The sequence below is a fragment of the Mustela lutreola genome, chromosome 8, assembly GCF_030435805.1.
Source record: "Mustela lutreola isolate mMusLut2 chromosome 8, mMusLut2.pri, whole genome shotgun sequence".
Lineage (NCBI taxonomy): Eukaryota > Metazoa > Chordata > Mammalia > Carnivora > Mustelidae > Mustela > Mustela lutreola.
The window spans coordinates 139,786,715-139,802,757 of record NC_081297.1 but is presented as its reverse complement, the minus strand read 5'-3'; the positions used below and the strand labels follow the sequence as shown (position 1 = coordinate 139,802,757).

The 16,043-nt window shown below is 41.1% G+C and overlaps 1 protein-coding gene across 22 annotated transcripts in view; it reads left to right on the top strand.

The window, feature by feature from the left end:
• The window catches only part of RBFOX2 (RNA binding fox-1 homolog 2), a 273,237-nt gene that overhangs the window by 219,618 nt on the left and 37,576 nt on the right, over positions 1-16,043 (top strand). For 16 of the 22 annotated variants that reach the window (XM_059186839.1, XM_059186831.1, XM_059186829.1 and 13 more), the window contains one exon: positions 13,990-14,136. In XM_059186839.1, coding sequence (XP_059042822.1) covers positions 13,990-14,136 — 147 coding nt within the window. The remainder of the gene's footprint in view (positions 1-13,989; positions 14,137-16,043) is intronic. The other 6 variants (XM_059186840.1, XM_059186841.1, XM_059186828.1 and 3 more) reach the window with 1 other exon arrangement.

Sequence of the window (16,043 nt, the reverse complement as noted above, 5' to 3'; positions counted from 1 at the left end):
TTTATTGAAGGTTTTTGAGCCAGGAAATGGAAGTGAGCAGAGCTGTGCTTGCAGAAGACCAATATGTTGTATACCAGATGAGGGGGAGAAGCAGGGGGCCGGTTAGGAAAGAGTCTCCCGAGGTTCTGGACCAGGGGCTGCAGCGGTTATAGAGAGGAAGGTTGCCACCGTAGAATACACGACAGCTGACTGAGTAAAACAGAGAGTGGAGTCAAAGAGTGTGTCCTCCGTAGCGCAAGAACTATGTCTTGAATAAATCATTTCACCTCCCAAACTCCAGATTTCCCATCTATTACATGAGCCAGCAGTGCCTAGTTACAGGATTGTACTGAACAGGAATGAAAGATGTTTGGGAAATTACTGGTTTAAATAGTTCTTTAATAGCCTTTTTTAAAAAAAGATTTTACTTATTTAGAGAAAGTGCACACACTGCAGGGGGAGGAGGAGAGGGAAAGGGAGAGAATCTCAAGCAGGCTCCCTGCTGACCACAGAGCCCAACTCAGGCTCTGCCCTGAGCCGAAACCAAAAGTTGGACACTTGGAACCAACTGAGCCACCCAGGAGCCCCTTTAATTGCCTTTTTTTTTTTTTTTTTTAAGATTTTATTTATTTATTTGACAGACAGAGATCACAAGTAGGCAGAGAGGCAGGCAGAGAGAGAGAGGGGGAAGCAGGCTTCCCGCTGAGCAGAGAGCCCGATGTGGGGCTCGATCCCAAAACCTTGGGATCATGACCTGAGCTGAAGGCAGAGGCTTTAACCCACTAAGCCACCCAGGCGCCCCTTTACTTGCTTTTTAAAACCATCTTTTAGTTTTATTTATTTATTTTTAATTTATTTAGTTGACAGATAGTGAGAGAGGGAACACAAACAGGAGGAGTGGGAGAGGGAGAGGCAGGCTTCCTGCCAAGCAGGGAGCCTGATTCAGGGCTCGAGCCCAGGACCCTGGAATCATGACCTCAGCAAAGGTACACAGTTAACAACTAAGCCACCCAGGTGCCCTTAGAAACATCTTTAAAATCAGTTGTCTTTTGATACCCTTGATTTGTGGTTTTATTATTGTGAGCCACAGCTATAGTGCAATAGAGATTTTGTTTATTTTGAATAGTCTCATCTTGTGTGAGAGAACCAAAAAAAACAAAACAAAAAAACTACAAAAATGAGAAATAAGTGATGAAATCTGGAATTTTATTTCTAAAATGTATTTCAGAAGTTGGTTTTCACATTGGGCTAGAAGCTTCTTGTGCCCTTTAGACAAGACAATCAGTTTGTCCCATACAGTGCGTTAGCCAAGAGACGGCATCCAGGGGTCCTGATTACCCCGCGCCTGCCTGCGGAGAAGAAAGGACCTCAGCTGGTGTGTGTTTAGATGCTCTTCCAAGTGCTGGCAGGCGTAAGTGACTGGAGCATGTGCGGTAGACAGGCTTTGTGAGTCCTCTTCAGAGGGTTGTGTCCATGTGCACGTTCCGCCCACCTAGTCGACTATGTTTTCCTTGAGGACAGGAGTTACTGCTTGCCCTCTTATTACTCCCAGTGGCGCATAATGGATGTTTAACAAGTGTTTTTTGTTTGTTTTGTTTTAAAGATTTTATTTATTTGACAGAGAGATCACAAGTAGGCAGAGAGTCAGGCGGGTGGGGGGAGGGGAAGCAGGCTCCCCACTGAGCAGAGAGCCCGACCTGGGGCTCAATCCCAGGACCCTGAGATCATGACCCAAGCCGAAGGCAGAGGCTTAAGCCACTGAGCCACCCAGGCACCCTAATAAGTGTTTTTTGAGTGAAGAAAAAAAGAAATCATAAAGGTTCAGCATCTGTGGCTGGTTGGTAGGAAATGTTAATATCCTCTTTTGAAGTATTTGAGCAGAGTTGTTGATGGCTGTAAAGCAGAGATTTGAAGGCATAGCTGAGGGACCCTCCTTTACTGTGTGGGTCAGCCGTAGACCCCACAGCCCTCCTCGCTGGTAGCCTTCAGGCACACTTCTGAATGAAAGGTAACTAGAACACCATGCTGTCCACCATCCTCGGTTTCTTTGCTTTGTTGCATGCCCTTTCTTGGAGTTGAAGCCAGCTTTTCTGTCACTTTCTCTATCAGAAGATCAGTGTGACCATCCTCCATAATCACACTGACTCCCTTACTTGCAAGTGCCGTGTGGACTGGTATCCCACTAAAACAGAGCCAAGAAGCGATAGCCCTTAACATGGGTCCATTTGCCCAAGTGAGGATTTCTGGAACATAATGAGAAGCATGGGGCCCAAATCCTTCTCTTACATTGAGTGTCATGGCCCATGTGACCCCCAGCCTGCAGTGTAGGCATCATGGTTAGCAGGCCTGCTTCCCAGCTAGAACTAGAAGGCCTGGGAGCACAGAGGAAGTTACTCCTCTGACTGTCTACTCCCAGGAGAATCCCTCATTTCCTCTCCAGAGTAATAGGGAGAAGATGGTGAGCCTGCACAAACCATCCACAGTTGTTTCCAGTTTACCAGTTATGATGCCTGTGATCGTCTTGGCCGTTTCAGAGCTCGATCCATGAGCAGACTGTAGGCTGGTCTGAAAGTGCAAGAGTTGCTACAGAAAACCACACTCCAAGCCAGGCTTGGATATTTTTGTTTTAGATTCTTTTATTTATTAGAGCACACAGGAGAGCAGGAGAGAGGGTCAGAGGGAAGAGGAGAGACGCAGATTACCTGCTGAGCGCGGAGCCTGATGCAGGGCTTGATCCCACCCTAACCCTAACCCTGAGATCATGACCTGAACTGAAATCAGGAGTTGGATGCTCCAGCGACCGAGCCACCCAGGTGCCCCAGACGTGGATATTTTTAATGGAGAAACTTGCCCTTTGGTTCATGACACTCAAGACACCTTTCAGCATATTGTTAATATTGTTAGCCTCATGATGATTGCTGCTTCTCCCTTGCATGTCTTTATTCATTTATTTACTTTTACTTTTATTTACTTTTACTTACCCCCCCCACCAACTCCCTCCCCTGCCAGAAGCAACTAGAACTAAGCAGTGCTGGGAATGGTAATTCTGTGCTCTGCTGCCCTTTCCTGCTCTCCTGTGTTGGGGCCAGGATAAAGAAGCACTAATGGTTCATTTATGGGCATGGTTTTTCTTAACCTGTCTAAAGAGTTGTACATTTTTCATAAATATCTTGTACTATTTTTTGAAATGAGTAACTGATTAGAATCACTGAATTTTAAAGCTAAAATGGATTTTAGAAATCATTTTATGCCTGCCTTTTACAACAGAGGTCAACAGTTCTAAGTGACTTGAACACAGAAGGTTACAGCTAGCTGGTAACAGAGCTCAGGAAATCTGCTTTCAGCCACGTGCTTTTCTTCAGCTTCCCCATACAAATTATAAAAAATAAAAGGCATCCACAGGGATGTCTTCTTAGCTTCCACTGATCGTTCGACTTTAAACTGAAGAACTCCACCTAGAATGTACAAACAGATATCTTTCATTCTAAAATGTACATTAAAATATTAAAGAAGCATTCAGTTAAGGATAAAGTTTTTAATTGAGGTGATCTTCTGTCTGTGTTTCCCTATTTTACATTATATGTAATTTTTCTATGATTCTCACTCTTGGTTTAAAAAAATAAGTGACTTGCTATGGTTTCTATTTCACAGTGGGATACCAGCTTATGATGATATCACATATGCAAATGATGCCTTTTATAATTCCTTTTTATAGCACTTTGACCTACTGAGAAGGTGGAACTAGATATTATCTGAAGAAAATTGAATTACTAGTTAATTGGAAAAAAAAAAAGTGTGCTTACATTTAAATGTCCAGACAAGACCAGAGTCTCAGAATTTGGGTTGTCATAGCAGTATTCAAATACACAAAGGAAATGCATGAGCATTTCTTTTAAAAATAACTAAATCTAAAAGTAATTTTTCTTGACTAGTGAATGGCTCTACAGAGACATAAATTCAATTTTCCATGCCCTAAAAATTGTGTCTGATGGTGGCATTTAGATAAAATAATTTTATGTTTAGTATATCGCAAGTGTTCTATCACAAGTTTGAGCAAAGTGAAATACCATTATTTTCAGCAAATAAGCATGAGGTCAATATTTCACTCTTTAGAAAATCATTTGATCATATTAGGGCATTTTGACTCTCGAAGAAGGAATTCAGATGCTCTGATTCTACCACATTTTAAGCCATCACACACTCCAATATAAACATTGTAAAAATACTTCAAATGGTGGACCAACATGGGTTGTAGTCCCTCCCCCCCTTTCTTTAAGGTAATGTAAAATGACCTAATGAAAAGTATCTCAACCTACTTTTTAAAATTTTATCAGGAAAAACTGAAATTTGGTTTTTAAAAGTTGTTTTAGAAAAAACATTATTACATACTACTGTGATTGTGGTTAGGGTGCTTGAGCCCAGAAATCTCTCTGATCAGAAATCAGGTAGAGTTGGGTTTAGCTCCCAGCTCCTCCTTCCATTTGCTAAATGCGTAATCATCTGAAAATTATGACTCTAGTGCTCATTTTCCTCATCTGTAAAAATGGTGATAATGGTTCCTGCCTGATAGGGGCTTTTTGGATTAAATGAGAAAATGAAGAGCCAGTACTGAAGACAATGCCTGGCCCAGAGTAAATGTCAGTAAGCATTAGCTACAATACTGTTATTATATAATTATTTCAAAGAAGGTGTCATAGGCAGCCTTAATTTATGAAATGAATGGACCATCCAGTTCTCTCTCCTGAGAGAATCTTTCTTCCCTTGCCTGCATAGGAGCTGGTGCCCTAAGAGCCATACCTTTATCAGTGAATGTTACAGCCGGCTCTACAAAAAGAAAGGAATGAATTATATGTGTAATACATGTTTGGGGAGAAAACAGGAGATCTGTTGACTTTGCTTAGCTTAGTATTTCCCAAATTTATTTGACCATGAAACCCATTTTCTGCAAAATACCAGTTAACATCCTGTAGAACTGCCATTCTACCCATTGGAAGGGATTGCTGTGAGATTTTTGAAGTACCTGCATACATTTGTGGGTTTTGTTTTGTTTTTAAGATTTTATTTATTTATTTGACAGAGATCACAGGCAGGCAGAGAGGCAGGCAGAGAGAGGGGGGAAGCAGGCTCACCGCCAAGCAGAGTGCCCAATGCGGAGCTCAATTTCAGGACCCCGGGATCATGACCTGAGCCGAAGGCAGAGGCTTTAACTCACTGAGCCACCCAGGCATCCCTACACCTGTGCTTTTAGATGCACTTAAAACTATTTTGGGAGTGATCTTTTCGTTAGATTTTCGTGGGTATGAGATACATCATGGTCTTATCTCATATAAATTTGAATCATTCAAATTTGAAAAGGGTAATAGAGAAAAATTAATGAAACTTCATTTTTTTAAAAGATTTTATTTATTTGATACAGAGAGAGAGATCACAAGTAGGCAGAGAGGCAGGCAGAGAGAGGGGGGGAAGCAGACTCCCTGCCGAGCAGAGAGCCTGATGTGGGGCTCAATCCCAGGACCCCGAGACCATGACCTGAGCTGAAGGCAGAGGTTTAACCCCCTGAGTCACCCAGACACCCCTGAAATTTCATTTTTGTGTAAATTTTTAACTGTTAACAAAATTCAACTGAGTAAATTATGCAGGTCTTCTTGGCCGTGCTCAGTGATTCGTGAGTTGGGCTGCATCCAATCTAAGCAGGTAGAAAGGAGCCCGGAAGAGCTGTACAAGAGGTTTTATAGGCAGAAAGGAGCAGGAACAAGGAAGTTACACTGGGCATTTGCTGATTGGTTAGAGCAAGGTTGCTTTCCTTACGTCGTGCAGAGCCAGGTCAGGTAACGTTTGGTCGTGCAGAGCCAGGTCAGGTAACGTTTGCTGAGCAGGCAAGTCTGATTGGTTGACCTGGGCCTTGCTTTTCTGGGAGAGCCCCGCAAAGAAACAGAGTTCACTTTTGGTTTGCTGAACTGGGGCTTATTGGCATGAGTGACTCCCTCCTGGACACACTGTGGTTCTTTTAACAGAACCAACGTGAATATTCCCAAGTGAAGCCTTTGGTAATCGTTGCCTGATTTCACAGCTGTCTGAAATACATGGCGGTTGACAAGGCAGCTCTACTTTTAGCAGTGAAGAGAAATATATGCTATCTTTGATAAATTTAGTCTTGAACTTTGCAGTTTTCAGAACCATGTCCCTTATACTGTATGTGACTTTGTAACACTGTGAAAATCCCTGATTCATCTTATGAGAAGGATACGCTTAAACCTTAACTGAAGACCAGTCCCCATCCGAAAGAAATTGAACCCAACTAGGAATCGTGCTTTTGTTCTCAAAATGATGAGATCTTCAGGGAAGCTGCTGCAGGAGATGGCACTTTATGGGGCTTACCTTCTGTAAGTAAAGGAGATTTGTAAGTTAAATTGCTTCTAATTTGGGAGTACATAATAGTGGTTTCAGATTAAATGTGCTTCTTTCTCCACCATGCCAGTAATTTGGAATGAATAGACTTTTCAGCCCATTTCTGACTTTGATAAGTGGTCCACCCTGCATACTGAATACAATTTCAAGCATTTGTCCACAGTTGTGCTTGTGTATACTCATTAAACCAACTTAGACATTCTTTGTGTTTTAATATTCTTTAGGGTTTCGAATCTGGCATCCCCAAATACCTTTCCCTTCTTTTTAACTTTTTATTTTGAAATAATCTTAGATTCATAGGAAAGTGGCAAAAATTATGCAAAAAACTTCTGCATAATCCTTCACCTAACTTCCCCTAATGTCATTACCTTACATAGGTACAGTACAATTTTCCAAACAAGGCAGTAAGAAGTGTTGGTACAATACTAAGGCAGAATATAGACCTTATTCACATTTTACCAGTTTTTCCACTAATGTCCTTTTTTCTGTTCTAAACCCAGTTCCGGATCCCATGTTGCAGTTAGTTGTCATGTCTCCTTATTCCAAAATATTTTAATCATATTCAGCTTATATCTGGAGTAGTTTCAGTCTCTGAAGAACAGAGAAAGGAAAAAACTTTGTATTTATATTTATAGGCTTACTGGTAGCTGAGAACCGTGTCTCATTGTCAAGGTCTCTGCTTATTCTCCAACAGCCTTTTAAGTGTGTGTTGGCAAAGGGCTGTAATGAAGGCTCTCCTTGAGAAACAAAGGCTATTTTGAAAGCAAGCGGTATTTGCCAAAATATTTTATACGTGTTAGCTCAAAATACACATAAGCTTTGTTGCATATGTACATACGGTATTACAAGGTTTTATCAAACAGGAGTTTTTTCCAGGTTACTTTTGAATACACCCATCTAGTTTTGCTTCCTCCAAGAATGCAGTAAATGGTTTTGGTGTTTGTGTGTTTTTAGGGCTATAAACCAGTAAGAATAGGAGAATTAATAATTTTGGAAGCTAGAAAGCAGATGTCCCAGTTAGTGATGAGCTTAGCAGACCCACATGAACTTATTTCTAAGCCAGTTGTGGGAGAACTCTGAGAAATAATTCCATTTACACCACAAAAATTTTAGAAGTTGCAGAAACTGACAGCTCTGGATAGAAGACTGGAAAACTCTTTTCTGGGAGCCTAACTGACTCAAGAGGAAAGACTTGAAGATGGACATGTCAGTGGGTTCCCCTAACATCACTTCCCTAACTGGAGTGAGTCCAAGTCCTCATGCCCCTCCACCCCACCCATTTAGAACTAACAGTTTTTTTAGCTACCTCCCCCAACTTGATTCTTAATTCTAAGCCAAAACCAAGGATAGCTAGATTCCTGAGGGAAACCTACAATGTGCAAGATAGAGAACAAAAAGAAGCAAACTAAAAGGAAATTGGGGATGAAAAGAAACTTTTACTTCCAAACAACTACCAAAGCAATAATCTACAGCTTTAGAGAGATAAAGAGAAGATACAGAAGATACTAAACAAGAATGAAGTTTTAAAGGGTGAAGACTGTGGGATTCAGAGAAGAAAAATGAACCTTGAAATTAAACACATGGCAACAGGGCTGTCTGGGTGGCTCAGTTGGTTAAGCATCTGCTTTCGGCTCAGGTCATAATCTTGGGGTCCTGGGATCAAGCCCTTCATGGGGCTCCTTGCTCAGTGGGGGGCCTGCTTCTCTCTCTCTCTTTCTCTCTCTCTGTGTCAAATAAATAAATAAATAAATAAATAACATCTTAAAGGAAAAAAAGGCAACAAAATGTAAGAATTTTGTGGGAGGGCTGGAAGAAGTAAAGGTCTGTAGTCCCTTATCCACAATCTAAAATCCAAAAATGTTCTGAAAATCAAATGATTTTTCATAAGTTAGCAGCAAAATTCACAACCTGTATATATCTTTGTCACATTTATATGAATGAACATAAAGAAATATCACTGTCCCAGATCTGTTGAGTTACATTATGGTTATACCCGTTACCTTCCTAAAAATCCTAAAACTTCTGAATTCTGGTATCCATTGGCCCCAAAGTTTTCAAATAAGGAATTAAACACCTATTATCCAAAAAAAAAAAAAAAAAAAGACCCAAAAGCCAGAGAGGAAATAAAGAAGTATGAAAATAAGAGGACCAGTCCAAAACGGCCAGTGTCCAATAATACAAATTCCAAAGAGAAAGACCAAATGTGTAGGGTGGGAATCATCAGCAAAAGAATTCAAGAAGACTTCCCAGGACTGAAGGACATTAATTTTCAATTTAAAAGAGACTACAGAAGTACCAGCAAAATAGATCAGAATAAAACAAACTCACATTAAGGGATATCATTATGAAATTATAGCACACTAGACACCCTGGACAGTCTCCAAACCGGAGAGAATGGGAGGAAAGAATGCCTTCGGGTTTCTGAACAGCCGCATGGAAAACTAGACAACGCTTTAGAGCTGCCTTCAAAATTCTAAAGGAATTTTTTTCAACCTAGAATTAACCTAGAATTTCAACCTAGATACCCAAGCTGTCATTGACATGGATTAATTTAGTAGATGTTTTCAGACATGAATCTGATTCTCAAGAAATTTGCTGTGAATGAAATTTCTTCTTCTTCCTCTTCAGCCTCACAGAGGTGAAAATAAGAAATGAAGTCATCTCAGAAAACAAAAGGAATACATATTGAAGAAAATCAATATTGAAGAAAATCCATAAATCAAAGTATATTATTTCTGAATTTATCAAGAGATTCCTTACTATCACAGATTATGTGTTAAATGTTACTATGATAGAGACTTGGAAAGTAATATTTCATCTCATATTGCCCAGAACACTCTTTTCACACTCCATAGTGGAAATATTGCCACTGTTTCGTAGAGAAGTCAGAAAATTAATCCACTTCACAGTTCTAGGAATTTTAAAAGTGTGAGTTCATTAAACCAAGACATTTTTAGTTTTCATTTCTAGAATGAGGCTTTGAGACTTATAAATCTGATTTGCTTCTCGTTGTAAAAAGCTCCAGGCTCCTCTGCCATGTGGACAGATAGCTAGACCTCACTGGGGCAGCCAGATTGTTTAAAAAGATACATAGCCACTAGTCCCAAGATTGCATCAGCGGTGCCACGGGCAGCCCTTGCCGTAAACTTGCGGCGCACAGACTCCAGCCTCTTCTGTTTCATCCCCTGCCCAGCGAATAAATTAGGTCAGAAAATGACCACAGAAGGGAAGAACAGAACCTTGGGAGGTTGTTTATATAGTCCGTAAAGTGTCTCAGTAGCTAACAATAGAAAATAAAGCAAACCAGTAGTGTACACTGAGATTTTTCTCAGAACAAACAGTTCTGCTGTCCACTTTGCCAAAGATACAGCCTTTTAAAAAAAAAAAAAAAAAAAAAAAAGATACAGCTTAAAAACTCCTTACTTCTTCTGTCTGATGTATTTCAACAATTAGTAGTTGATATTGAGGCAAACTTAAAGTTGGGGGTGTCAAATGGGGAAGTATCTCGTTTAATTACATTCAGTGTATATTTCCTTTATTATTATTTTTTTAAGATTTTATTTGAGAGAGAGAGACAGAGATAATGAGAGAGCACAGGCAAGGAGGAGAGGGAGAAGCTCCCCAGAGAGCCCAATGCAGGGCTCCATCCAGGACCCTGGGATCATGACCTGAGCCGAAGGCAGACGCCCTACTGACTGAGCCACCCAGGCACCTCCAATGTGTATTTCATATTCCTATGTCCACTATGGGCAGAAATCTGCTGCTCAGCGCCTTTGAGTATCCGTTTAGTAGCTGTCTGGCTGTTTTCCTGTGAGTGCCAGTGTGCCTTTACCCGTTGTCTTAGTCTTATTTTTCCTCCCTTTGTGGCCTGCCCTGTTTCTCTTCCCTCAAAATATAGGATATATGTCATTCTTGGACAGCTTTCCTTGTCTTACCCCATGCCTGCCTGCACCCCAGGGGAGGTCTTGCTCTGCCCATGAGGGTCCTGAGAAAGAGTGGGATCCACATGTGTTCTCCCTTCTAATGGGAAGGAGTAAGTGTGGGTGCCATGCTGGGCAGGAGGCTGGCACATGAAAGCCACCTGGTTTTCAGTTGCTGCTCTGCCACTTAATGGGGCCTTGGGCACCTGCCTCACCTCTCTGTGTCTTACTTTCTGCCTCTGTCCATTGGGGTAGTAATAGTGCCTGCCTTGTAAATTATTGTGAGGATTAGAGAAGATAAAAGTGCATATACATTCCAACATGACCTAGTGGTTAAGACCATATGCTCTAGGGCCAACCTACCTTTGTTTAAACCCCTGATTCAGAACTTAGGCAGGCTTTCTGGTTTTCAGATTCCTCATCTGAAAAATGGGGTAAAAAATAGTACCTCCTACATTCTCACGTTTAAAAAAGAAACAGTACCTACTCTTGGGGTTTGTTGTTAAGAATTATATTAATTAAAAGACATAAAATGTGTAGGCCAGTGTTTGGCAAATAGTAAACACTATATAAAGTATAAGTGTTATTAAAAGGTTTACAGGAGGGTCTATGATGTAGTATGGGCTGAAGAAATAGTTGCAATTTCACAGGGAGTTCCCGCTTTTCAACAAAATTCTCTTAAGTGGAAAGCAGGAAGGATCTGAAGTTTAAAGAGAAGAACGCAAATTAAAACCACAATATGGTGCCCCTGCCTCCCACCATGATTTTTACAATGAAAATGAGAATACTGAGAGCAGATAGAACTCTCACCGCCATCCGTAGCCGAGAATAAGTCAATACAGCCACTGGGAAAACTGGTGATATCTGGTAAGGCTGAACTTAGTGTGTGTCCTAAATCCAACAAATCCACTCCTATGTGCATGTGTACCCAACAGAAATGGCTATTTGCACCGAAAGACGAGAATGTAGCAAGGATATTCACAGGAACATTATCCTTAATACCCTAAAACTGGAAGCAACTCCAGTAAGTCCTCTATGTTTATAAAATGAAAGAAGAATGGGTGAATTACAACAACGTAGGTATGTGTATTAGACAAACAGAATGCATCAGGAAGACAAATACAACAGAGTACATACTGTATAATTCCTTTTCTTTTCTTTTTCTTTAATTTCTTTGTTTTGTTTTGTTTTGTTCCAGTTCAGGAACAGCCAAATTAATCTATTGAATTAGAAGTTGGGGCAGTGGGGCCCCTTTCACAAGGGGACAGTGACTAAGGTGTCCTGGGGTTCTGTTGCTATCTGATTTGATAGTTCACTTGGGTATATTTTCTTTGTGAACATTCATTCATGCTTCTGATTTCTGTGTTTTTATATATGTATGTTAAATTGCACTTTTGAAACATATAGTAAGTCAGAAGACTTGAGAATTTTGGAAATGATAATTTACTTTTCCAACTTGCCAAGTGTCCTTAGAGTTAAAGATTTAGTACTTTTAAAGAATGTAGATGTGCGGGGGCACCTGGCTGACTCAGTGGGAAGAGCGTGCAACTCTTGACCTTGGGGACCTAAGTTCGAGCCCCTCATTGGGTGTAGAGATTACTTAAATAAGAAGAAAACTTAAAATGTAGGTTTTCACTACAAGGCAGAAAATGATCCAATCTGGCTTCTATCCTGCTTAAATTGTGTCTTCAAGGCCATAAAAACCTGAAGTGACAAGTACGTTGGGCAACATACTTTGAAATAATCAGTTTCATTTATCCTGCCACTTCATTGTATGAACTACATGGGTAAGTTATATATAAAACTGGTGACTTTTTATCAGAGTGATGCACTGACATCCTGCAGGTCAGATCTGGTGGTTTTAAACTTTGGCTCCAGCTGTGAGATGTAAGAGGTGAGTCTGAAGGTGCTGGGGTGGTCATTAGTTGTAGTCGATGCTTATACTTTACTGCTTATTGCTTTGGTGTCCCTGATGCTGTTTCAGTAACTTAGTGAGTTTCGTCTTCGAATGGACTTGTTTTGTTTAGTCTGCATTGTGCCCAAATTGATGATTGAAAACCTTACACTTTCGCAGAACATTGCTTCATAGCTCTTCCCTTTTCTGCTATTTTTGTATCAAATGAATCATTGCACATTTAAGCCATCTGCAAGGCCTGAATGGAAGGAGATAAAAGCTGCCATCACTTCAACTGACACTTGAAAAGCTAGCATTCATTCCGGGTTTATTCCTGATTATCCTTTGTATTTTAAAGTCTCAAACTCCATTTCGAGATGGTTGGTAATATCTCTGAGCCAAAAGTATCTGTGATTCACAGTTTCTTTGACTTGAAGGTTGGGTCAAAGGGAGGGCTCTGTTCTGCGTCACGCAGAAGAATTCGTTAGGGACTCAGTTGTAACTCACTCGAGATACTAAGAACAGTGAGTTCCCATTCTTGGTTTAATCAGCTCCGCGAGCCCTCCAGTTTGGTGTGTACCTTACAGGGAATAGTGAAAACATAAGGGTCCTAAATTGCCAGATGAATACTTTAAAATAAATGTGTTTTGAATACCTAGAATGTTTCACACCTGTTGGATGTTTGTCGAAAGTGTTTCTCTCTGTCACAACTGTTTTGAGGATTTATCGAGAGGAAAAAAAGCCTGCCGTGTTGCAAAAGAGATTGAGGGTTAAAAGTACACCCATGCTTACATGTGCCCTTTCACTGTGGGGGTACATAGACCCAGTGTTTACATTGTCCAGTAGGTTATGCTGGACTCATAAAGCCTCTCCCAGCAGATTTTGTAAATGGAGCCTTGCTCTGGGCTGCAGGAGCCTGGGGGTCCCTGGGCTGATGTCAGCCGGGTTTGTCAGGTGCAATCACATGGATTCAGAGGAGAGTGCTGATGGGTTTCAGAGCAGACGCTCCTTCAGGTTGAAGCCAAATGCCCATTGTCATTAGGTGTCTCCTCATCAGGAATAATGTTGGGATACTTTGGTGACCCCATAGTCATAAACTCTTGAACTAATAGAGGGAATGAAACATTCAGATATTCCCTTATTTCCTAAAATGATAAACCAAAAATGCAGTGACCTCAACTACATACAACAGACTCTTCACTTTCAAAATAGAAAGATCTCAGAAATGGAAAACTGCACTAAGAATTGAAGAATAATGGTACCATTTTTATGTCTTCAGTTTTGGTATCTTTCATATCTAATGGATCTCCACGTGGTCTTGGGCAGGTCACTTAGTTTTCCTCTTTTCTCCCATTTCATTAATGTTCTGTAAATATTCATAATACTTGAGGGGCACCTGGGTGGCTCAGTAAGTTAAAGTCTCTGCCTTCGGCTCGGGTCATGGTTCCAGGGTCCTGGGATTGAGCCCCGCATCGGGCTCTCTGCTTGGCAGGGAGCCTGCTTCCCCCCTCTCTCTGCCTGCCTCTCTGCCTACCTGTGGTCTCTGTCAAATAAATAAATAAAAATCTTTTTAAAAAAATACTCGAAGTATAAATGATAGTAATTTGAACAAGGTATCATGCTTGGTTTTGTTTTTTTCCCTGTGAAGGGACAACTCTAATTTTTGCTTAAAGACGCTTTGAGAATTGTTTAAGAACATGTGGGGTTGGGCGGGGCCTTAATTTTACAGAATTCTTGTGAAGTAATCTATTTATTTTTCGCTCCATGTTGTCTGTTTCTTCGCTTTAGCAGACGGAAGGGGGAGCCCAGACAGATGGCCAGCAGTCACAGACACAAAGTAGTGAGAACTCAGAGAGCAAATCCACCCCTAAACGGCTGCACGTCTCTAATATTCCCTTCCGCTTCCGGGACCCTGACCTCCGACAGATGTTTGGGGTAAGTCTATGGAGTTCTTCCGTGGGTATACAATTTAATCCGGCCAGTGTACTTTAATAAGTCATTAAGACTTTAGGATAAGACTGTGCATAGATTGAGAGAGATCCTAAGGTGAGTCAGTGTTTTCATTGGTCTTCAGGGACTTCTGTCACCTAGCGCTGTCACTCCTGTCATTCTAGATGTGGACCTTGCAGGTTCTCACGTCCAGGAGGTGACTGTGCCACCTGGTTTGCCTGGGACCGAGGGGTCTCTTGGGGCGTGAGCCTTTCAGTACTAAAATCAGGACAAAGACAGTAATCCTTTTCAGAGTGTTACAAGTTCAGTGACCTAGTGTCTGAAGCGGATAGTACCTGTGTTTTGTTTTTACTTCCCTCCTTGTAATTTAGCAGCATCAAGACCAGTATCTAAAATCAGGTGTAGGTGTTTGATTCGCTACCCTGATGGATTCTGCCAGCTTCCCCTTCCTCCCGAAATCACCATCATGAAAACATAGTATAACAGCAAAAATTTAAGTTACTAGAAAGTGAATGATTGCTGGAAGTCTTAGGTTTTTTCCGGGCATATGCGCTGTTGCCAGATTTCATTTGAGCAAGCTCTTAACTTGAACTAGAAACAAGAGATCATGGTTTTTAAAAAACCGTCATGGCTGTTGCTGTGTGGTGCTCTGTCGGGAAACAGGCGCCCTGCGTGAAGTCCTGGTCATGGCGACAAGACGCTGGAGCAAAATTTTGTCACTGACAGCTGAGTACTTGGAGTGTTTTTTGTACCGAAGCCAAGGCCAGCATTGAGTTTTAATAACATTCTTGAAGTACTAGGAAAGACTTTACACAGAAAAAGGTAGCCAACTCATCTCTCCAGAAGAGAAAACAACAGAATATATAAAGGGCAGCTTCAAGAATTGAGGTTATATTTAAAAAGAAGTTTCCCAGGAGTAGGAGTTATGAGGTTCTCTACTGAATTATCAGAGATTATATGGAGTCCTAGTCTCTGGAGATCAGGGAAAATGGAGTATATTCTCATCTGTCACAAGTGTGTTTTCTCTCAGGTCAGAAAAATTGTATCCGTTGAAGATCTGCCTAGGCGAGTTAATCAGTGATTTCTTGAAATGTATTAGGACTTTCCTATAAGACTGCTACATCCAGAAAGAAAAAAAAAAAAAAGAAAAAAGAAATTGTTCCTCACAAGGGATACCTGGTACGGTGGTTGCTCTGTCTCCTGCCTGGTTAGCGCCTATCCCTCGAAAGGACACCAGCAGCGGTGTAGAGCAAGGATTCCATGCTTTGTTTTATTAGCTGTGTGAACTTGACCAGTGACTTCCTTCAGCCGCATTTTCCTTAACCATTAAAGGAAGGCAGTCCTAACCCTAGCAGGATGGTATAAAGACGCATTAGAGAATGTAAAAGGAAAACTCTAAAACACCATTCCAATCTTAGTCATTTGGATAGGCATAGAAATAAAATTAAATCCCCCCCTACCTAAAATAAGACATTTTCTTCTCTCCTTTAATTTCCTAATGTTCTGTTAAATGATGAAACTGGAATCAAGCCCAGAAGCCTTACTCTAGAAAACATGGGCTCTTAGTACATGTTTTCTGAAAAAGATAGTAATGATTCAGCCCAGTGAGAAAGCATGATCTGTTTTGCTCTTTTCATTTTTTTAGTGTTTTAACATTTCCCAAATTCTGATTTAAAATCCAAGTCAAAGAGATCACTGGGTCTGTGAGGCCAGTACTCCGAGGAAAGTGGGGGCAGAAAGATCCCTGGAGATTTCTTATGCATCCCTCCCATTCAGTTGATCCAAGCATTGAGGCAAACAGGCTGGCTTGTCACCTTCTCCACGTCTCTGCTGTGTAACCGCTGTGACTGCGCGCCCCTCCAGTTAGCCGTTGAGCTGCCACTATTTAGGTT